The sequence below is a fragment of the Pezoporus occidentalis genome, unplaced genomic scaffold (assembly GCF_034315485.1).
Source record: "Pezoporus occidentalis ecotype Australia unplaced genomic scaffold, CSIRO_AGI_Poc_V1 ctg172, whole genome shotgun sequence".
Taxonomy (NCBI): Eukaryota; Metazoa; Chordata; class Aves; order Psittaciformes; family Psittacidae; genus Pezoporus; species Pezoporus occidentalis.
Genome location: NW_026913554.1, coordinates 1,846,114 through 1,870,474, shown reverse-complemented (window position 1 = coordinate 1,870,474; position 24,361 = coordinate 1,846,114). Strand labels below are relative to the sequence as shown.

Below are 24,361 nucleotides of genomic sequence, written 5' to 3'. Positions count from 1 at the left end.
TGGTAATCAATTTCAAATTATTGAGGATTCACCAATTTCTCGTAACTTGTTCCCCCAAGATGTTTGAGGACAGAAAATAAGGTCTCTCTGGCATATAGGAGCAGGCACAAATTCCCTTAGCAGCAGCCTTTCTCCATAGCTTTTGCTGTTTCTCCCAGCTATATCCCTGAAAGCACACCTAACGGAACAGGACACAGGACAAACATTTCTAGGCTTTGCCAGTGAAGGTAGTTCTGCCTTGACCCCTGAACCAGAGTGTCAGGTCCTGCTTTTCAATCCTATAGGCTCTTTCTTGTTGTTTACATGACTATTCAGCCACCCAGATGCAAAGCTCAACCCTAACAGACTTGTCTGGTACTTTGAGAATCAGTTGAACAGATCATATCCAAACTATCTTTAATGTATTTGGTGTCATTTTGTCTTACACAGAACCATCTAAACCAGGCTGCTTCATTTGTCCCAACTCATTTTCCTATCAACTGCTGCCATTCCACAGAAAGCTGTTTATATGGGAAGGACAGAAGAAATTCAAGCTGTACTAACTGTTTCTTCCCCATTTCTAAAAAAGCCAGCTAGGTTTAGCATTTTCTCTATATAGAGAGAAAGTTTCTTGCTGATATACAACAGTATCTTCAATGTTTCTACCTCACAATTAAGACTAGAATTTTCCTATACCTTCACTAAAGGGAAGTGCCCAATTTCCAGTCAACGCCAACAGCATTTGGGGCTCCACTTTCCTCAGTTACCTTAGGAATTGAATCCTAAAGTTCTCTGGTGGTCATAAAGAAAGTACAGCAAAATTCTATTAGTCCTTGTCATGCATATCCAGGGCCAATTATTTTTCAAACTAATTCTTCTCCTAGCACAAAATTCCCCAGTAAGCTGCCCAGCATCATCCCAAAGAAAACTTTCAGGGCTTTGATATAAAACTCTGATAACTAGTACTTCAATAGAAATGAAAAGCATTGAGCTGCTGTAAATAGATGCACTTTTATGATGCAACAAAATCCCATTATCTTCTAAGGTGCCTTGTAGCAAGCAACTTGCCCACACCTGTACGGAGTGATACACTGAGAGAATCTGTGTGCGTTTAGGAAATTGAAAGAACATCTCAGACATGCACATTAGGGCAATTGCTTGCTCCAGTGAGCCACAGCAAATAAAGCAAGCAAACATCTCAAGTTACTTTTTTGCTTCAGCCTTTTGTCTTCGTTTTCCCTCTCCTGAAGCTACTGATGTACACATATATCCAGACTGTAAACACCACTTCTGTAAAATGTTGTCTGGGGATAACTAAAACGATATTGACTTTCTTGATCAGTTCAAAGTCATCTGATGAACATTAATGTTATGTTCCTGGAATGTGATTACAGATTTTTGAGTAGCCCATAAAAGCTGCAAGGTGACCACAAGCCTCCAGAATTGTGCCCCACTGAGTGATTTCTGCAGCTCTGAAGAGAGAGAAAAATCCATTTTCCAGTGAGCAGTCATTTACAAGTTGTACAAGAAAGAGGAAAAGCAAAGCAAGGGCCGATTATTCAGAACTGAAGTCACATTTGACACAGATCCAGTGAAATCTCTTCTGGAAAAGCAAGCTCTGACTTCCAACACAAACACCCTCTTGCCTCTTCTGCTTGTGGCCTACAGATGTGCTGCTGTCCGGCACCACTGAAAACCTCTCATCAAGGGGTCAAGTTTCATGTATGTGCACATAAACCTACCCTTACTAACCTCACTGAATAAAACTGCTCCTCAAGTATGAAGATATACTTCACTGCTCCACAAAGAATGGCACTGTCTTATGTTTTCATAAGCACCTGCAGAACATAACGAATCTGCAGATTTGATGAGCACCATTTTCCATCCCTGCTTTTATCACATAACCCACAGCTATTGTATGTTCTCCCAACATTTTCACCAGCTGCAGGACACTGCTTCCAACTCCATAGCTTTGGGATTTGCCCTCTCAAACCTCAAAAGGAAGGTTTTCAATGCAAGATCCAGGTCAGGCACACACAGACCAGTATGACAATGGTTTGTTGCCAGTTTCAGCCCAGTAAGAAACTACATGAGGCAGGCGATCTGAGCTGTCACCTTTCTATTGCTATATTACTTTGCACTGTCCATAGGTCTCAACTTTTAATGCATGATAGGCTTTTTTCACTAAGCAAACATGATTTCTATCATTTCTCTTACCAATTAACTAGACATCTCAACCCCTGCTCTAAAGAGAAAATGCAAATGGGAAACCTGACCAAGGTTTTGATAGGGCTGAGGAGAGGGAAGGAATGAGGAAGTGACCTCACAAAAGAAAAAGGAATTTTTCACCGAGAATTTAAAAAGGAAAAGTAAATGACAAATTACAAGATGTCGTTTCCCAAGCAAGGCTCTTCAAATGCAATCCAGAAAGACAGAAGGCACAATGACTTGTGAAATTTAAAAATGCTGGACAACTGTTAATTTGTTGCCCTAGTGAAGTAATCCATGAGAAAGCCCACACCTCCTGCCAAGGCTCTGGCATATAGCTCCTATAGCTGTGTTATTAAATGTTAATCATCTACTTCAGTCAGTGTTCATGGATGAATGGCTACCATCCAGGAAGATCACTGAAACAGAAAACGAGGAACAAGGCAGCTCTTGTAAAGACCCTGACCTCCAAATAAGGCTGACGCCAGACCACCTCCCACAACACTGTGAAGATGGGAGCATAAGCCTTTCACCAGCCAGGATAGAGGACAGAGAGGAAAGACGCCTGATGCAGAACACTACAGCCGGCAGACACTCATAACATGGAAAAACTCCACAGGATGCAGAAAGTCATTGTGGACAGCCCAGAGGCCCCGATTAAAGCTCAAAAGCCCTACAACCCATGGAATCATTTCTTTCAGTTTATTAATTTGTCCATGTTTTGTGCTATCTAAACTAAAGATGAGGTGATTCAAAATCTCTTTTTGCCCCACCATATGTGCCTGAATGTTTAGAAAGAACACCCCACAGGTTCAGATCTGGAGCCAAAGGCTGTCCTTAAACACATGCAGACAACAGAGGAGCAGCATAGGCTCACCACTGGGCCAGGACTGCTAGAATGTGAGATCCCATTTACACAGAGGGAAAAGGAACAATTTCTGACCAGTAGGTGTGCCATGAAAAAAGACATGCAAATGCACACAGAAGAGCTGAAGAGGAGGGAACTGGATGGTAACTTTAGTTTATTTGCAGCCTGCTGTGAAAGAGCTTTGAAATAACCCATCTCAGGGTAAGTAAAGATACTGGCTTCATGCTTCAGCTGCATCAGGGTAAAAGTTACAACCCAGTGCTTAATGTAGAAATGACTGCCTCACCCCTGCTTTGGTATCCCAGGAAAAGGACGTGACCACACTGAGAGCAGTGTCTGGAGAAACCAAGGGGGTGCCCTGCAGATGCAGGTTGCTGCTTCCAGCCCAGCTCCAAGTATGGGGGAAGTGAAAGATGCTTCTTCTACAAGACCAGCCACCAGTCAAAGGTGCAGGAGAAAGGTGCCTGGCCCCCAAGACAGGGCCCTGCCACCTTCCCCCCATCTCTATGTTTCTCTATCTCTTTCCAAATCCACTGCAGAGCAATGTACAGGCAGCTGTTGAACAAACTGTGTTGTGTGGATTTGTGTTTCATATTATGAACAGCCCCTCAGTTGAAAATTGCTTTCTTCAGTGAAACACAGATGTAGGAAGGAAGGGAGAGCAGGGTTTACACTTCACTAGGCAAAGCCACAATTCAGTTCTGATGCGCAAACACCCTCCTGAAATGGGAAACTCCATAAAGCAACAGCTTATGGTGTTGTCACAGAGCCATAGTTTACCAACTACAGCCGACAGCAGAGCAGGAGTATAATTGAGCAGAACCTTCTGGGATTTTAAGAGACTAGCACCCACCTCAGCACTTCCTCATTGCAGAAGTTTTTAAGGGAGCCAAATGATGTGTAAAGATGTTAGAGCTCCACAGCACTTCTTTTCACCGGTAAAAGTGAAAAAGGAACTACAAAAACTCACCCATATGCAAACTGTGCTGATTGTATGTATTATATCACACTCCTTATATGGAGATATAAAGCTAACATGAATAAATACTCACATTTATGTGTTATTTAGTATTCAGAGCAAGTTTCAAGTTGCTACAAAACAAAATAAATGTGGTAATTCTAGAACATACAAGCTCACAGCTATGCTAACAGTTGTGTTTCCTTGTAAGAGTTCATTTTCTCAGCCCCAAAAATGACATTTAGAAACCTTCTGCATGAGAACCACTCTCATATAATAGAATAATTATTACATATTCAAATATGTGCCTCGGTCTACAAACTAATTAAGAGAAAAGAGTTCACTACATCCTCAGGAGAATAATCTTCATCTTACAGCTAAGCTTTTCTTACCTGCTACCATGAAATAAAGAGCCTACCCCCACTCCTCTATAACATACTGCTATTTTCAAGGAACACGAACACATATGCAGCAAATGCTTTATGAAAAAACAAACAAAGAAGCACTTTCGTCTTTATTTTTGATCTGCAGTTGATCTCAGCTTTCCAAAATCCACAAACAAGAAGGGAATGAGAAGCATCTCATTATTATATTAATAAACTCCCATTTCTTACCATTCATATAATTGAAAGGTCTATTCTCCATCGCCTTGCACTTCCATTCATAGCCACTAACATTAGATATTGAGCCCTACAGGCCACATAGAACAATAATTCAGCAAGCCTCCAACACAAATAACCTGCTACCTCCTTACTAATTCATTTCTATGTTGGAGACAGCACAGGAGCAAATCCAGAGTGCAGGCTGCTCGAAGAGGAACCCCGAGGGCAAAGTGGATAATGTCAGAGTGTTCTGTAAAACTTTCACTTGAACAGTTCCCAGAAGGGAGATTCATGCTGCTGTAAACTAGTTTATAGCTACCAAGTGTTATATGCATGTTATAAACAGAAATTTATAGCTTTGTTCCCTGGTGGAGCTAAGGATGTACTCTGGGCTAAGTAGTGGCATTTAAACCACCTTATTTAAAAAATAAATCCAAAACCATTTTGACCATTATAAGAGTTAGCACTCAAAACCTCCAACTGAATTCTTCAGTTGTGATCTCATTTTTCAGTAGTAACTTATTCTGCTAAAGAAATTAAAGTGAGGCTCATTTTCCACTGTTAATTTGAAACATTCCCTAACCACAAGTGCTTTGCACCTGATATTTGTGTTAATTAGTCACTACATTTAATCAGAATAGAAGCTATCTAGAGTAGGAGATAAAACACTGGGGGGGGGGGGAGGGGAAGCATTTTCTGTTTATTTCCCGTTTCATTTCTGACTCAGCACAAACTACAGATGAAGGCAGAAGTCTGATTTAAAAAGCATTAAAATCAGGCTTTCTTTAAACTTCTGACAACAAAATGGGCACATGTAACTGCAAGATGGTAGCAAGTCTATCAGAACATTTAAAGGGATGCTTTTTATTGAATGAGAAAATGTTATATGCTCTTCAAACTGTTTTATTATCACAAACTTTTACACTTTTAGCATCAACATTTTCATGCACTTCTTTTGTCAGACACAGAACTTGAAAGTAGCACTTTGCTTTTCTACTCTGATTACACTTGCCACTGAAATGAACTAAATAAACCAAATGTAATTATGTAAAAACCATCTCTGGAGCTGGGAAAGCAGTTACCTCCAGCACAACACAGCCCTGTGCCTCCACCATTTCCTCTCTTTATCTTTTGCTGTTCTCCCTATCAGTCCTTGCAAGAGTTTATGTGAAAATTACACTTCATACATTAAACTGATGATCTGATTTATAATAGAGCTGATGGAAGTTGTATTTATACAATAGCTATCTGTCAGCATGTGAGTTATTATTTTGTGACCTCTACAATGACCGATAGCAAAGCAGAATTAAAAAGATGAAAAGATGAATTATCTGAACAGCTACAACGATTCTTTTTTTTTTTTTTCCCTTTTTTTATAGAAAAGCCATGTTGGGTCTTTTTTTGACTGAGAGCTAAAATCCAAAGTCTCTCTTTTCAAGAGACTCAACAAAGCATTTCAATTAACCTGAGCCCTTTTCCAGGCAGTTTTAAAAGGAGGGGAAGCAAAGTTTTTGGTAGAAGCACAAGTATAGCACCATTTACTATGGGCATTTTATTCTATTCATAATTTTCATTCAAACTTCATGATTAAGAACATTTTCTTTCAAGAAAAGCTGCCTGGCTTGTTTGGTGCCTTATAGGGTTAAAAAAAAGCCCCTTATGCGTCTCATGAAACATCCAAAGGAATTTGCCAGTCCAGAAATTCATCCTCACATGCATTACCAGCAGCTGTTGCAACAGACAAGGTGCCTGTTTTAACAGAGACAAAATAAGGATTTACTGGAGATTGCCCAGCTGGACTTGTCCTTCCTTATTCCAGTGTCTACCAGACACCAAGTGTCATTTATCAAGTCACACTTTCCATTCAAACCAGCTCCCACCTTAATCCACAGCCCAGTGCTTCCCCTCTCCTTCTCCCAGGGCTGAAAATTCTTCTTGGCACAAGCCAGCTGGCAGGAAGATGCAGGCATGGACTTGATCAATACCTCCCACACACACTTAGTGGTGGGAATGTCTCCTCATCCCCACCTACACTACCCTCCAGCTACAAAAAAAAAAGCAGTAATGTGCATTTTCTTCTTTGCTAAGTAAAAAAGCAGCTGCACTGGTTGTGTGGACCTGAAAACCCCCTCCAAGGTGAAGACAGAGGGAGAACACAAACCTCTGCAGCACAGAAACTAGAGAAATGTGGGTTTTCCTCTGAGGGAACACATGAACACAAGCTGACCCTTCATACGCAAGCAGCCAAGTGAGACAAGATGCAGAACTTTTGCAGCATTAACAATTCAAGCAACTCTGCAGTGTTTGCATTCACTACACTTAAATGATTGATTTATGCACCAAGGATTTTTCAAGTGACTTCAGAGACTTGTGCAGCAAGTAAGATTCTTACACATTAACTCAGTAACAGCTCACCTACAACTACCTGCACACAAAACATGGAGAAAAACCCTGAATAACAGGAGGTACTGAAAGGAAATGTGTTTCTAACCATAGTTTAAAATACAAAAAAAGTTCCTAGGGATTTCTCCTGGAGGTTGTCAACAGCTCTATTAGTACCAGCGGCATAGTGTGATGCTGCTGAACCAGGAGAGAGCCATCAAGTGAAGATGCAGTGCTTGGCCTGATGCCTTCTTGTCATTCAGAAACGCTTTTCAGTGAATAAATGGTTTGTAAGCAAACACACCCAGAAGGCACAATCCTCCCCCAAAACAAGATTCTACAGAGTGACATCCTTAGCTTGCAGGGTTGTCCTGTCACTTGGATTTCTTCACTGAACACTTGAAACTTTCCAAAGTCATATACAAATCCTAAACCCACAAAATTATCACCTGCCAGTTTGCTTCTCTTCTCCCCTCTGGGCACAGCACCAACCCCTCAGCCAAATTTTGCCGTCACATTCATCCCTGCTTTCTTATGTCAGAGCTGAGGTCCCCTCACACTCACTGGTAAAACGTGGGCTGTTCCATGTTCCAGGATTAAGGTTCCTTTTGCAGCTGCTGCATGCAAAAGAGACTGCAGTATCTTCCGAAGAATTAATGGTCCATCTGTTCCTCTCTGTTTCCCCTGCCCAGCTTCTTGCCTCTCTCCTGGTCTACAGGCTCAAAAGGAAAAACGCAATGAAATAAGAGCAACGTGGAAAGCTCAGGGCCAAGAGCAGCTACATTTGGAGGCTGTGTAATGGCTTAGGAAACAAACGGACCAAAGCTGTTCTTGGCTCTAGTAAAGAAGGCTTCACTCATGCTACCCAACAGGTACTCAAACCCAACGGGAACGGACTGAACCAGCAGTAGTGCAGTTCTTGACTCATTCTATAGATCATTCAGTCTGTTAGCACAAGAAGGGCAGATAGTGAAAGATACAGACAGCAGATTACACGCCTACCAGCTCAACACTTACCTGTAAGATGCTTCCACTCGAGGACCCACACGGAGCTCCCTGAAAGACCAGCTCTAAATGCTGGCAGAATTGCCTGGTACCCCCATCCTGAGTACACCATGCAGTACTCACCAGCCCTGACAAAAAGGCCAGCGAACACAGCTCCCACCAGCCTGACCAGAGAGATTAAACAGCACTACGCAGACACAGGTTACAGGCAGAACAGGGTTTTACTTTTCTTGTAATCCAGGATAAAGTAGAAAAGAAAATGTGATCATTAAGTGTAACAGATATGACATTTCAACCTGCACCTCCAGAATCCCAAACCAGTGATTCAGAAAGAACCTCCTCCCCAGCTCCAATGAATACAATCATACCAGCAAAGCCACGAGGCAATAGCTCCCAACCTTCACTTGTCAGATAGCTGCATCAAGGCTTTACAAGCACTAAGTTTAACAAACAGAGCAAGTGTCTCACATTCAGGTCGTCAGATTTCACAGGGTTTGAATACAACGTTCATTCTGAAACCAGGGAGACTGCAGGAACCAAAGAAACAGCAGTGGCAGTGCTGCTCGTCATCTTTCACACTGAAAACTGACCTGAGACAGCAGCCTTCTGCAAAGGTAACACGAGCTCTGCAGCTCTATTGCAGTCACCAACCCACAAGTAGTAACTGCCACGGAATCACTCATACACTCACTATCTCTAGTGTTTTGACTTCTACCATGCTGAACCAAGCCAACTCCAATACCGTTGTCAAGAGTGGTGCAAATCAGAGAATGAAACTTTCTCATCTGTAATTTCCATGGTTTCCTGTGCAGTTTCTGCTTTCTCAGGGAAAACAGTCACCCAAAGAAACCTGCAAAACATAATTACGGAGGAAGATGCACCTAGCCCATGGGTTTGGTGCACTGCTTGGGATATTTTGCCCCCATGAGTCAGATATTATGTGCATTTGGACCTGTTTGAGATTAGTAGGAGGTGCACAGAGCCTGTCTTTTGATCCATACTCAAAGAGTAAACTTAAGCTATGTTAGGGCATACAAAACAGAAGGAATACTAAAATACTCATGGAAAAGCAAGCAAAGGTCTGTTCCCACCACAAACATCACTCAGACAGGAAAGCAGGCACATCTTCGGACATGACAATGAACAAGAGGCAGGATAGGTCCTTGTACAAAGAATGACAAGCTTAGTTGTTCAATGCCAGCTGTACACCTGCACCAGTTTTGTGTCTGCTCCAAGTTGTACTGCAGAGCAGTCCTCTCGTACAGCTAAATGAAGGCTACTACAATTACTGAAGTTGTTTAGTTGTAAACCCACAACAATCTTACTAAATATGGAGACAAAGACAAAATCAAGGATACTGGGAGCAAGTTCTTTAAACAGGAAGCATCTAATGTAAAATATCCCATAATCTTTATGTACAAATGCAATGCCAAGATATTATCGAGACCCGCACTAGTATTTTAAACACACACACACAGCAATCAGTGACACAAAACCCCTGCCTTTGCTAACCCTTCAGCTCTGACACTGCCCTTACTGCAGTGCTTGGCACCTGCCATACAGTTGGAATCTAGGCAAGCTTTCCAAGTGTTGTAAAGACACAGATCCTCCACAGTGCACTATTAAGAGGAACAAATACATTTACCCTGCTTCAACTTCCTCCCAACCTACCTACCAAAAACATTTGTCTCCAACAATTCCCCTGACATTCCCTTCTTGGAGCAGGAAAACTTCCAAGACCCTGAGTCCCTGTTGGAAGACCAAAGGAACTACCTGCCACCAGTTATTTCTAAGATACCCAGAGGTCATGTGTCCCACATGCAGAGCACACATCCAGCTTTGCTGGAGAGCTCAAAGGGAAATAAAACCCCAGGCTTCCCCGGACAGTTGCGGCATACTGCCTCCCATCCTAACAAATCCCTGTGCAGATCTGCTGTGGGATCAGAGGGAGGTACAGAAGCACTTCACAAACATCTGCTCAGCCATTTCTTTGTCATCCAGAGTACTGAAGCAAGGCAGGTAAGTGTTACAGGGCAAAACATTGTTTATAAATTGTTAGTAACTGTGATTCTTGTACAAAGTTATTCATGGATTATGTACAGGCAAAGAGGAGGACTATGAACAAAGAAAATACTTTGGGTTTACGAAGGAGAGTCAGGGAACACAGTACTGGACATAATCAGCTGAGAGGAAAAGGTGTTAAATTGTTGTCATTAACACCTTATTAATTCAGGAGAAAAAAAAAAACACTGGCATTACAGTGACATTTTACAAGACATCACCTCTATCAGTCTAGGACTGTAGTTTGTGATTCATATGGCTTCCAAGAACCTTGAACTTTTCATACAGTGGACAAGGAGCCCCAGTTAGAAGCAGGCAGAGCTGTGCTGAGGAGGGGAGTGGTTGGCTTCAAAGTCTCAGGAAGGATTTCGAACCTCTCAAAGGGCAATATTTATTTTGCTGCTGTTTTGTAGCAGGCTGAAGGCTCACAGCTCTGTGACCTGTTGCAAGACAAGCCATCCCCATTGCAAAGGTGACAAAACAAATTAGGAACTAGACTCAAGTTCAACAGCAGCTTCTCAAACACTTTCCCAGCATAACATATTCAAGTTTACCTACCTCAAACAATGAGCCTTGGTAGACACAGGCACCTGCAGGACAAAATTAAAAACATAAAGAGATTAGACATCAGCACACTCCCCAGTGAACCTGCCATGTGCTTGCCAGCAATAAAACAAATGGAGTTTTGATGCAGCAATGCAACCTCTGGGTAAGCTTCAGACTGCAGTGTCAGGGACTCTGGCCAGGGTGGACTCAAGAGTTGGAGAGCAGCACAAAGAAAGCAGAGATAAAAGGGGAGTCAAAGTAATGCAGCTAGTCTTCAAGAAGGGGTTAACAGATTACTCTGCAACACCTCACCAGACCACTGGCAAAGCTTTACAGCATCCTAACTGCAAGAAGTTGCCCAATCTTTCTCAGACAGAAGGCAAGGACACAGAAAACAATTAAAGAAAGCAGAAGAATGCAGGAAAACAGGGGCAGACACTAAACCTCACAAAAAAGCATGGCACCATCACCAATAGTCACCCACTTTTGAACAGAGCTTGTATCACAACCCATTCCCACAATCACCTCACACTCTCTTTAGGACACATTCAGACATTTGGTGCCACTTGTGCAAGGGGCACATATTCTCTCCCCCCACTGCCACGAAGGCCGTCTCTGGTAAGATGGGAATTCTCACAACATACATGTAAGATGAAGCTCAGAACTGTAGCACTGAATAACTGCCTGAGCTCTCACTAAAATAACAGGAAGCCATGGCTATCCAAAGGTAAAATGTAGCCCTTAAAAATGCAAGGTTACAGGGCTTTTGAATGACAGCCTCTTCTATGTAATCTTGTAAATCCTTTTACATTTACAGGAGAAACAAATAAGCACACAATTATACACATGAAACCATTCTTTTATTGTGTATAATCTTTTTCTGTGTATAAAAACAAGACTCTTCTGATGGCAAGAAAAGTCAGCATAGATTCCCACCCCTAAATCACTCCTCCATGGGTCACGGGTCACATCTGATGTAATGACAGGCTCATAGGGCTCCTCTTGCTTCAGTCGTCCTAGTCCTCACCACAGACACTGCAAGCCCAGAAAATGGTTCTCCAAGTGAGTGATAGAGACATACACTCATTCAAGCATGCTTTATATATTCTACTTAATAAATCAAATAAGAGGTTAGAAAATAAATCCATGAATAAGCTGAATGACACTTCTTTCATCAATTTTCTGGGAAACAGCCCTCCTCAAACAGCTACACATATCTGTCTACTGAAAACGTGACAAGCATGTGAAATCAAAAGCAAACCAAGAAACTCAAAGATGAAAAGAAAATGAGAACGCAGGAAAAGCTGCCTCAAGGGACCACCCAGAGAACTAAGAATTTCCTCGTCCAACAGTGGTGTTTCCCACATAATGCAGATTAGACAAATTTGTACAGAAAACCTTGGAGCTACAGTTATGAATCAAAAGCTCCTCCTTCAAGCTGGTCTTCAGCTCAGATGCAAGAGGCTGCAGAGGCACCATCGGGAATTACCTTTTCTTGCCAAGATGAGCCACTAGAGCCCAATCATGCTGTTCTCAAATTCAGCAGCCACCTTTTTTCTCATGTTGACAGCAAACAAACGGAGCACAGACTGAGCACCAAGAGGACCATCATACTGAAACACTGGGTTTCACTCTTACATCCACGTAGTCCCACACACACCACCCCATAAACCATATGGCTAACCACTTCAGCAATTACCTGTTCATTTATTTACTTGGCTTTTTTTGTAAACACAAACTGCTATGCAAAAAACCCGACACTTGACCATACCTGGACTTCATGTTACTGCAGTGATTTTCAAATACCGACTATCTTCCTGCCCCCCACACTCTTCTTTTGGCAAGAGAGGATGATTTCAAGGTTCATCATTCAGCTGCACCTCAAAACTCAGGGCAAAACAAAAGGTGACATACTGTTGGAAGGCAGGGGAGGCATTATAACAGTCTCCCATACCTAAAGAGGGTCCACAAGAAAACTGGAGAGGGACTTCTGACAAGCGCATGTAGCAATAAGACAAGGGGGAATGCTTTAAACTGACAAAGGGGAGATTTAGATTAGACAGGAGGAAGTTCTTCCCTGGCAAGTGCCTTGGCACAGGCTGCCCAGAAAAGCTGTGGCTGCCCCATCCCTGGCAGAATTCAAGGCCAAGCTGGATGGGGCTTGGAGCAACCTGATCTAGTGGAAGGTGTTCCTGCCTGTGGCAGGGGGTTGGAAGTGGATGAGCTTTAAGGTCCCTTCCAACCCAAACCAGTCTGGGATTCAGGGGCGGGGGGGGGGGGGGGGTGTGGGGGATGAGACAATATAACTAAATAAAAGCCCTACTTAATACTAGTTAGTTAAGACCAGCACAACTTGATTCATTTACTCCTAAAAAAAACAGACTGGCTGCCCTTTCTTTTTTTTGCCCACCTACAGCGACAGTTCCTTAAAGGTACCTATGGAATAAAGTAATGACGGTTTGACACCCTAAAACATGAAATATCAGAGCCTCCACTGAGGATCTGAAAAACTTAAAGGGACAAAGGAAAACTATCAGTACTAGAAAAAAAAACAACAAAAAAAAAACAAAAACAACAAAAAAACGGCACTTCCTACTTTTGCTTCAAGAGGCTGTAATTACATCTTGGGCCTTCTGAGCCAGGTACTATAAACACAGCGTGAAAGAGCTGTCCTGTGCCAAAAAGCTCATCACTAGCAGGGCCAGAGCACAGAGTAAGGACCAAGGCAACAGGGGATAGCAGCTGCCTCAAACAGCCCAGGCAGGCAGCAGGAATGAGACAGACCTTCAAAATACTCTCTCTCAGCCTTCTGTGCTCCTTTCCTGCACTCGGTAGAGAGAGGCTCCGCACAGCTCATGTGGGACTGGAAAACAAACACGGAAAGCCTGATTCTTCTTCTCCATTTAAGAAAAGACGTATTTTGCTCCCTCATAAGTTACCAAGGGGGATAACTAGGATATAAGCCATCTTTACAGGACTCTGAAAATCCTTAGTTACAAATACCTTCTAGCTATCGTTTTACTCCCAACTGTGAGCGAGCCCAAGACATCATATACACGTTAAGCAACATCATTGTTTGTTACTGTGCCCTGACCTTGTCTGCAGCTCCAAGTCAACAGTGTGACCATCAGAGCTCACCTGAAATGGTTCCTCAAATGAGCAAATTGCCTTTCATGTACTGAAGAAGCTTGGATGAAATCCTCAGACTTTTACTCATGGTATTTGTGCGCCAGGCACTGTGGATGCAGGTAGTTGGTAGGGCAGTGTTCTGATTTGGGGTTTTCTTGGGGTAAAAATTAAGTCTGAGTATTGCCCAACAAGTTAACATCTCAAATTCCTATCTAACAGCTTCTCATCTCACACACACACAGCTATTTTTAACTGCTGCTATTCATCAAGACAACGACATCAAACAGGAATCACAGTGTTACAGTGGCAGCAGCATTTGGGGAATCTGCCACTTTGCAAACCAACAACCTACAGTCACACTGTCAAAGGGAATGCTGGAAAACAACATAAGAGCACAGATGTGGTCACCCTGCACTCCCAAACTTAAAACATCGTTAATGTCACTGCCTGACAGCATCCTAAGGGCATAACTTTGTGCTTTTTACAAGTCTGTCCAGAGCACTTTTTAAATGACAGAGGAAACCAATGATCGATGCCTACTAAGGCGCTCTTGGACCACTCAGAGCAACATCAACACACACACCAAGGCGGACTCAGCCCTCTAAATCAAGGAGAGTGGACGGTCTCATCCATCAGCCCACATCACCTCTCTAGTTCGTTTCTGTGGGTTTAGACAACTAAAACCCACATCAGCCTTTCCGGGTAACCCCACGTTCAGCTTGGCACGGGGAATACCGCTGTCCTGGGCTGCCTCTACCTCCGAGTGAAACGGTGCCGAGCATGAGGGGAAGCTCCGCAGCCCCCGCCCGCCCGGCTGCACCCCGGGGCTACCCTCCCGCTTCAGGGGGACACGCTCCTCCATCCCAGGCATTTCACGCCCGCCAGCCCTCAGCCTCTTGAGGGCACCCCAACCACCAACAGCACCGCGGAGCGGGAAGAACAGGGGGGCAGCAGCAGGAGGTGCCGGGACCGGGCACGGCTTCACCCCGGCCCCCTCGCCCCGCCTGTGGCGAGGCCGCCAAAATGGCGGGGGACTGGAAGAGGACCCCCGCCCGGACCGGAGAGACGGAGAAGGGTGGGAAAGGTGCCCCAGATCCCCCGGGAGCGGGAGAGCTCCGCTTCTCCTCAGAGCACCCGCGGGACGAGGACCGGGCCCGGCGCGACGACTCACCTGAGGAGGAGGAGGAGGAGGCGGCGGCCAGCGCCACGCTGAGGAGGCACAGCGTCGCCCAGGCGGCGGCCGGGGTGCCCATGGCGGGCTGGAAGGGGAAGGCTGGCGATTCCGCCGACCCGTCGGCAGGTGCCGGAGCAGCGCCTCTGCCCCCTCCTCGCCGCCAAACTTTCCCCGCAGACAAAAGCGGCAGCTGCCCCGCAAGAAATGCTGCCCGAGCCCGCCCGCCCTCCGCCCCGCCCGGCCCCGCCTCGGGCAGCGCCGTACCCCGCCTCCCCGGCACCTTTGGCAGGGGGGAGCAGTCGGTGCTGGCCGTGCCCAGCCCCGGTCATAACCCTCAGGTGGGGAAGAGGGAGCCGAGCCTCCTCCGCCTCGTGGGGACGCAGCAGCCCCCTGTGAAACTGCAACCTTTCCTGGCTGCAGCAGTGATCGTGTGTCCTGCGGCTAGGCAAAGCGGGGGTGTTTGCGTGGGAAAGCAGTGCAGGATAGAGAGTAACAGGGTTTCACTGCACGAGCAGCGGCTGGGGCTGTGCTGGTAAACACACCATGGGCTGCAGTGGAGAAGGCATCGTCTTAGAGGGGTAGGACACGGGGAAATGGCTAATGGAAGATTGGACATTAGGCACCCTGTAAGGGTGATGAGGCACTGGCACAGGGTGCCCAGAGAAGCTGTGGCTGCCCCATCCCTGACAATGTTCAAGGCCAGGCTGGACAGAGCTTTGAGCAACCTGGTCTGGTGGAAGGTGTCCCTGCCCAAGGCAGGGGGTTGGAACTGGATGAGCTTTAAAGTCCCTTCCAGTCTAAACCGTTTCATGATCTCTAGAGGTTTGAAGCTTTTCACTGTATTTGGGTCTGACTTCTGTTTGCAGGATTATAAAAACAGTGCAAAAGGGGCATGGTTTGTTTACTGAAAGGGCTGTTTTCTTGTCACATAGATACATATTGAAAGAATCTTTCAATTTCTTCCTTCAGTTTCAGTTCCTTCACTCTTCACCCGTTATATAGATTTCCTCTACAAAGGAAGACTCAAACATTAGCAATTGCAAATCAAGCACTCAAGCTAAGAAAAATTACCAAAACACTCCACAAAGCCTAAGTTCTACTCTTCCCATTATCATATGTTCTCCTTTCAGGCACTGCCTCACACACGCACAGTTTCTATGGCACTTCCCAGCTCCAGGCCAGTCATTGAAAACTTACCATTCCTCACCTCCAGCACTGTACGCACCCAACATAAGATGCCGGAGCCAACTTTTCCAAGTACTCCTGCAATGATGGGCTCCTTCAAGTCACACAGTTAAAAAGCAGCCACGACTGTTGAAGTCACAGCCCTTCAGTTGCTACATGCAAAGGCCCAAAACCGAGATTAACTAGAAAAGTGATCCTAGTTTTACCAGTCTATGAAATAAATCTTTTTTTCCCAGCTAATTCCAACACTGCTGCTTCGTAGCAGTGTCCTGATTATCACATAACAGTCAGTGGTGCAAGGCTGGACCGCTGCAGCCGCTTAGTGTCTCAGTCTGACTGATTAAATGCAACTATGCCAGCTAAATTTAACAGTAATTCCTCATGGTAATTCAATCTGTTCAGTTTTGATTCCCTTTCTAATGAACACTACCACCTCAAACTCCGAGTTGGAGGTCAAATTTTTTCAGGATTGTACGCCATTAATTACTGTAGCCTAATTCAGCAACAAATGTAAGAAGTGGAGTGTGTGGTGTGGCACTGACCCAAGATTCAAACAGCAATTTGCATGATGAGTTGCTCAGTGCTTTTACCAAGTTAATGCTCATTAGCTATTAGCAGCAGGTACTTCTTATGAAAAATAGGAGCAGAGAGACATAATAACTACCACTGCACACACAAACACTAACCAAACAAATATTTCATGCCAATTTTAAATATAGTAGAAATGACTAAAGGAATAAATACACAGGCTCTAGTTGCCTTCTAATTACTCAAGTGAAATTCAGGACAACACAACCAAACTCAAAGAACTAACAAGGCAAAAGAGGCGGAAACAGCAGAAGCAGCCACGCATAAACAGGGTTCATTAAATCAATAAATATGGGAAGTCCAAGAGATGCCTGAAATGTAGAGGTACTCTTACACCAGGTGTATGTTCAACAACAAAACAGCAACTCAGCAGAACATTTCTGGTTGCTTCCTCCATATAACAATCTCACCAAAATGCACTGCTTCTTTGAAATGACCACCCCAGAGCCGCCTGGCTCTTGGCTTTGTATATATACCTGCAGAAACTCAGCTCTCTAACATCTGCGTGATTACGGCACTGCAGAAGAACAGCTCCAAGAGACAGCATCATCTACTGAGATAAGGCATTTCTGAATGACACCGCTCCACATACCAGCTGAAATGAAAATTTATCATCTGCTCACACTCTGGGTGAGATTGTGATTCTTACCAGTGGATTAGCAGAAGCAAGATAGAAAGAGACAGAAATAAATGACTATTAAGGAACAGCAACTGTACCTGGGAGGTGAGTTTCCTTGGTTTTCTCCTTTCACATGTGTCACTGATGTGTTCAGCTGCACACTTGCCTATAGGCCCAGAAGTTGCACACCCTAATAGGCCTAGAAGTCTTTAAGAAGCCAAGGGATTGAAGAAGGAAGTTCAGGAGACTTCAAAGTCAACCAAGGCAGCTCCATAAAGCATGTGTTAATAGCCTGCAGGCAAAAAAAATGAACATCCAAGCTGAGCAGCAGGAGATGTGTGATCCCTGAGGGAATCCATTCCTACACAAAGATACTTGAGACAAAAACACAAGTCCTGGAGCAACACAGGACAGCAAAGGTTGAAGTCAATTCCTTTCTCTCTCACTAATGCACCCACACAGAGAAACAAAGCACTTTGTGAGAATTCACACCATTATAATCTCACCAGACCTGAAAAAAACGGTTTTCCACCACATGGACAGAACAGGTATTTTGCCACTATCTGTTAAGGCAGATGGTATTACAGGTTTAAAATCATTTGAGATGACCCTAAGAGTACCTTACATTAACACTGTTCCAAAGAACATGCTGAAATCAGAACAACTCAAAATCTATGATCTACATAATTTTGGAAATTTACCCATTCCATTATATCAGTGAAGATCTTTTCCCTCTGGAAAACAAAATACGCATTTAGAAGAAAATATTTCTCAAGTTTAGCACCAAGGTCTCCCACACCATTTCAGAAATTCAAAGTTCTGTAAACTCTTGTCCCTCACATACTTCTTTTTTAAATTCCCAATTCAATACAAAAGCAGCATTTGTTTTGAGTCTATTTACAAGTTATCAAACCAAATAACAAAATAAACTTCAGACTGTTCAGAGAAATACGAGATGATTCTAAGACTGAAAACCTGAACAGTGCATCTTGCAAAGCAATGACCCAGCTGTTAACTGCAGCCATATATCTTGGAACTAGTGGCACAAAAAGCCAACAAGGTTGTAGGAATAAACCATTTTTAGCCATTCTTTTATCAAATCTGTAGGCAGAGGTCAGGTTTGGGCACATTGACTTTAAGGATCTGCTTCTCTGTTGGCATGAAAATCACTGGTTTGAGTGATCCCAGTCAGACATAATTTATATTCCTTCAAGGCCAAGCATGTGCTGGTGCAGACTTATACAGAATAGCCCAGGAAACATGAAAAAGATTTATCTCATTTAAACTCTGCTGGCTGAGGTCTCAGAAAGGTTTTGAATTTCTTGGAATTTAGCCCATGTGGTCCATACTTAAAACTTCTAACTTCTGGTGGAAGTAAAGAAAACTCTGTAAAGAAAAGTAAGGGTAAAGGAAGCAACAGCTACAAGTACAAACAATCCACAAACGACAAAGTTGTATTGTACCCTCTTCCCTTCCCTGGAGTTCAAAAGCGCACACCAGATGCAAGTCTCCTAACCAATATAAACAGCAAAACCAATCCATCTCTGATAACACTGCTCCTCTGAATTCCAAGCAGCAAACCCTGTCAAAGTTGAATGAAAATCTCTACCGGTGGATGTTTTGTTTGGCACAGAACAATAACGTGCTGGAGGCTGCAACTGTGCCTTAAGTAATGCAGAGTTCTCATACGAAAAGTAATTAAATGCCATGTAAAGCAGCACAAACTTTCTGGGAGAGGACTTAACACTCATTACCTAATGTGTCAAGGCACTGTCATTGACTAGAAGCTTGGCTTGACTTGACTGTCTTCATGGCTGGTTGCAGAGGGTATATTGTATTACCCGGAAGGATGAAGGATTTATTTCTTTAATTAAAAAAAAAAAAAAGAAAAAAAGAAAGGACTTTTCCTAATCTAAGTGTGAGATCAAGCACTGAATGGGTTTTATCTGGCCACAGAGAAAACAACTTCCTTCTGTTATAACCTGATGCTGTGATAAGGTATAAGATTAAATTCTCCCTCATGCTGCACAAAGCCTGATACAATACATAGTCCAAGATGACTATGGTGTATCTCAATCTTTTGTCAGAGGTAGGCTCAACTGCTTTATTTACCAATACGTGTATGTGGAAAGGACAGATGTGTTTTTAACATGATGCCTTTAACTTGCTTTTCCAAGGTTACTAATTTGACCTTCTCCCCATTTGGTCAATCTCTCTCAGAAACATTAAAATAGGCTTTTAAAATACCAAACTGTCTGTAGCTCACTACAGACACACACTAGGATATAATGCCTGCCCTTGATTTTTGGGTCAAGTTCTCCAGCTTGCTAGGTAGCCTTTACAACATGTTTTTTTACAAAGACTTTGGAGAGGAAATGACAAGTTGGAGGCCACTCTGACACACTTTAAGAAGAGTCTGCATTCCAAGGTCTGGAAGACTTACATCTAGTAGACACTTCATCCCATCACATAACATCCAAGATTCCAAATCACTACTGAAATAAAAGGAAATTGAACCTTTTCTCAATGTCTCTTCATACTGGTAAGGAGTAAGACACCACCTGTATGTACTACACATGTATGTACTACATGTACGTACTACAGATTTTGTTAGTAAGCATTTTTAACACACAGCGGGATTAGACCATTAAAAAATATATATTTCCTTCAAGCTGTAATTCATTGATAACAGATGTTTATAAGGATTTGAAAAAAAAAAAAAAACAAAAAACCAAATCAAACTTAAAACTAGCTTTCTTCAAATATGAACAACTTCAGCTTTCACTATCATCCCAACTGCTCACAAACCTGTTGGAAAGCCTCTGAGAAGCAGAATCAGGATGATGTTCTTATATCTTGCTGTCCTGGTCCTCAGACTCCACCCCTCATCTGCAACAAACCTTGGGAGATAAAAGGTATGCTTGGGAAAGTTCTGTCACAGGAACCACCCTTGCAGTGGTTCAAAGTCCCTGAAATTAAGCTTTATTTTTCACAGGGCACCTCTAACAGTTTTACTAATTGTGGTAGATTAAACTTACCTGACCTCATATAAGGGGCATCTTAATGAAAAAAGTTTGGCTTTACTTCTGTCTTATTTCTGTATCAGCTGATTTTGCTCCTAATGACTGGAAGCCCATGCTGACACCAATGCAATCTCAGGCCTCCTCCTGCTGGCAAGATGACGCTTTCTGGAAATAACAAAGGATTTTAATCAATACCCTTTTTACTGAAAACTTCTACATTTTACGGGTTTGGTGGGGTTTCTTTAAGCCTCCTTGAGGCTGAGAGATCACCTCTCCCAGCATTTCTCCATTTTAATGACCTTTACAACTCCAGCTGCAAAAAACCACCATCAGCACAGGTTTGTAACACTAGGATGCCCATTAGAACACCACACAGGTGGTTTTTATTTCCCTTTCTGTCCTATTTAAGTCAATGTAAATTTTATTATATGGGCAGAATTTAGGCCATGGTATTAGCTTCACCCGAAGTCTGGAAGCTGAGACTACCAATGGTACTGCAGAATATGAACATAATCGTTCCCAATGCCTGCCTCAGCATTTAGAAACATCTTCCCCCTTGTAGGCGCAATTAGGTTTTTAAACAAACTTCATAAGTGATGTTGTCTGGACAGGCTTTGGGCTTCACCCAGATCTTTCCCAGCAGTTTTACGTGCTTCAAAAAAAGCACTCAGCCCAACATCTTTGACTAGCCTAACTCACAAGCACAGGCAGGCGCACAGCAAAGACTGGGAAAATTAAGAGGAGAGCATTTATACCTAACAAGTTGAATCCAGAACACTTTCCTGCACGACATCCTTGTCTCTAATTGGAGAGACATCAATTTGAAGGATGGACCACCTGCTGGAGGAAGAACTGGCTGGATGGTTGCATGCAGAGAGTTGTGGTCAATGGCTCAATGTCCAGCTGGAGACCAGTAACGAGTGGTGTTCCTAGGGGCCAGTGCTGGGACCGGTCTTGTTCAACGTCTTTGTCGCTGACATGGACAGTGGGATTGAGTGCACCCTCATCAAGTTTGCCACCAAGCTGTGTGGTTCAGTTGATACGCTGGAGGGAAGGGATGCCATCCAGAGGGACCTTGACATGCTTGTGAGGTGGGCTGATGCCAACCTTGTGAGGTTCAACCAAGCCAAGTTCAAGGCCCTACACCTGGGTCGGAGGAATCCCAGGCACAGCTACAGGTTGGGCAGAGAAGAGATTCAGAGCAGCCCTGCAGAGAAGGACTTGGGGGTGTTGGTCGATGAGAAAATGAACATGAGCTGGCTTCAGTGTGTGCTCGCAGTCCAGAAAGCCAACCGTATCCTGGGCTGCATCAAAAGGAGCGTGACCAGCAGGTCAAAGGAGGTGATCCTGCCCCTCTACTCTGCTCTCGTGAACCCCACTTGGAGCACTGTGACTGTGTGCAGTTCTGATGTCCTCAGCGTAAGAAGGACATGGAGCTGTTGGAGCAAGTCCAGAGACGGCCATGAGGATGATCAGGGGACTGGAGCACCTCCCATATGAAGACAGGGTGAGAAAGTTGGGGCTGTTCAGCCTGGAGAAGGCTGCGTGAAGACCTCATAGCAGCCTTCCAGTATCTGAAGGGGGCCTACAGGCATGCTGGGGAGGGACTCTTCATTAGGGACTGTAGTGATAGGACAAGGGGTAACGAGTTAAAACTTAAACGGGAGATTTAGGGTACATACAAGGAAGAAGTTCTTCCCTGTGAGGGTGATGAGGCCCTGGCACAAGTTGCCTGGAGAAACTGTGGCTGCCCCATCCCTGGCAATGTTCAAGGCCAGGCTGGATGGGGCTTTGAGCAACCTGGTCTAGTGATAGGTGTCCCAGCACATGGCAAAGGAGGTTGAAACTGGATGATCTTAAGGTCCCTTTCATCCCAAGCCAGTCTGTGATTTTAACATTTTATGCACAGGCTGATTTTACTTGACATTTCCAAGACTATGCTCAGCCACAGTACAGAACACCAACTGTGTGATTAGTATTAATTCTAGCTGCTGCCACCCTGGGAAACCCCCAGTGGGTATGGAAAGGACTTTCTTGCATCAGGTTTGAGCAGAGTGTTAATAACATCCCTGTCCTGCTCTTCTAATGTTACCTCTACACCATAATTTACAGCAAAAGCCCCATGAACTGAGTTTGACCTAGACAAAGATTTTTGGAGTGCAACTAATTCCTGTACAAGTCCAGGTTTAGGCTGAGTGTCAGCCTAAATCCTTCACTCTGTACAACTGCATGAATGCCTCCATGGCAATTTCTTCCTTGTTTGGGCAAATGTTTCTGTATGCACTAACTGGGAATTCTGGTTCATTGCCTGCTTCTCCTTAGTTAAACTAACAGCAGTTTCATATAAGTCAATTTTAAAGGCAATCATACATCATCTATGTTACTAAATGTATCGCAGCCCTCTCTCTTTTACACAGGAACATCACTGAAATCTTCCAATACTCATAACAATGTGGATTCCAAGCCCCATACATCAACTCCTGCTTTCTTACCATCATGCTTTTAGAGGCAAAGAGGCTGTGACCTCAAATGCTGTAAACCAGTAATTCCCAAGAAGTACTTTTGGCTGAAATGAAGCTACCAACCAAATTCAACATAGCTTGGACAGGAGAGAATGAGGAGTAAATGCACTGAAAATCAGTGGGAAGAGTAGGGCACACTGATTGGCCACCTTCACTTGAGAGCTACATGGGAAGATGGTCTTGTCCTCCCAGACACCCACCCAGACACCCACCCCCCCCTTCCTGCAAGGGGCAAGCATGCCATGGTTTGTTAACAGGAGGTAACATTTACTAACTTGTCAGCTCCTCTGCAGGAACCACGAGTATGTGCTCTTGTGCCCAAGTATGTGCTCTCGTGCCTGAGTATGTGCAGTTTGCCTAGAGTACCTTTCATGGTGGAGTAACCTACTTGAAATAAGTTTCTACTTACTGCAGGTAATACCACAGAAAAGCAGCTAGCACAACCTGGTTCATGCCTTTGTAACACATCCTTTCTCACTTCACCACATACTTGGGTTGCTAGTTCCTGAGTTACTGCTCTTTTGCTTTGACAGAAGATCTGTGCTATATTTACATACCAAAGGAGTATTAAGCACTCATTAACAGAAACTGTGCTAGAAAGGGTGCCTCTTATTATACAGGACTTAGAAGAACTTAACATTCAGGACAAACAACCTATTTATATCCTGCTCTAACTAATCAGAAGTCACTGGAGCATTACAGACCCATGCCTTGCAGCGAGTACACTACTATTAGTTTCTAGAAGCTAGCAATGCCATTTAAGTGTTAATGCCATTACTGTTAACAATTCAACTATTTTCTAAGGCATACTGGCAAAAGAGCCACATGTACAACAATTCCCACTCCGCATGTTTTGGGACTAAGCTTAAAGGGGAACAATCTCATGGTTTTCATCTCTCCTGTGTGTTAATCAAGCATTTCAGGCTAAAAATCATAGTATACTCAACAGCTTCTATAATGCCATTTCAGGATTACACAGACATGGGGCATTATTATCATCATCAATCAGCGTCACTTTTGAAAAGTCACCCATCTCCAAAAGGGCAGCTCTACTTTTTTTCCATAATAGATAGTAAAGTCTTTGAAATAAGCCATAAAAACATAGTGAAGAGACCTAGAAATGTATGCAAATGGTATCGCAGGCCTTGCTTTTATCCACCAGCAGGTCACTTACTTTAACATCATTCCTTTCAGGTCACAAACAGCACATAACTAATATAACATCTCATAATGTTCCTTGTATATGCATTTCATTAGTAATAAAAACACTCTTTGCTTGCACACAGGCATAAATCATGATATGCAGGGTGAAACATCCCTGTAAAACAATATCCTACCTTTATCTAACACTCAGCCTTAATTGACCACTCATGATCCATCTGACATGCACCTAATAGCCAAGTCCTTAAAACAAAGCATACCCCCACAGATCAATCTTTTCCCTTCATGCAAGCATTCATCCCCAGCACAAACTCCAAGTAAAAGAAGGTTACAGCACATGTGATGTACTTG

At 43.6% G+C, this 24,361-nt stretch overlaps 1 protein-coding gene across 1 annotated transcript in view; it reads right to left on the bottom strand.

Moving 5' to 3' along the window:
* Nucleotides 1–15,134, bottom strand: part of FRAS1 (Fraser extracellular matrix complex subunit 1) — a 156,383-nt gene extending 141,249 nt beyond the window's left edge. The window contains exons 1-2 of the mRNA XM_062614161.1: nucleotides 14,910–15,134; nucleotides 10,622–10,653 (exon numbers count right to left, since the gene is read on the bottom strand). Of these exons, the coding sequence (XP_062470145.1) occupies nucleotides 10,622–10,653; nucleotides 14,910–14,991 (114 nt within the window). The 5' untranslated portion in view covers nucleotides 14,992–15,134. The remainder of the gene's footprint in view (nucleotides 1–10,621; nucleotides 10,654–14,909) is intronic.
* Between the last annotated feature and the right edge of the window lie 9,227 nt (nucleotides 15,135–24,361).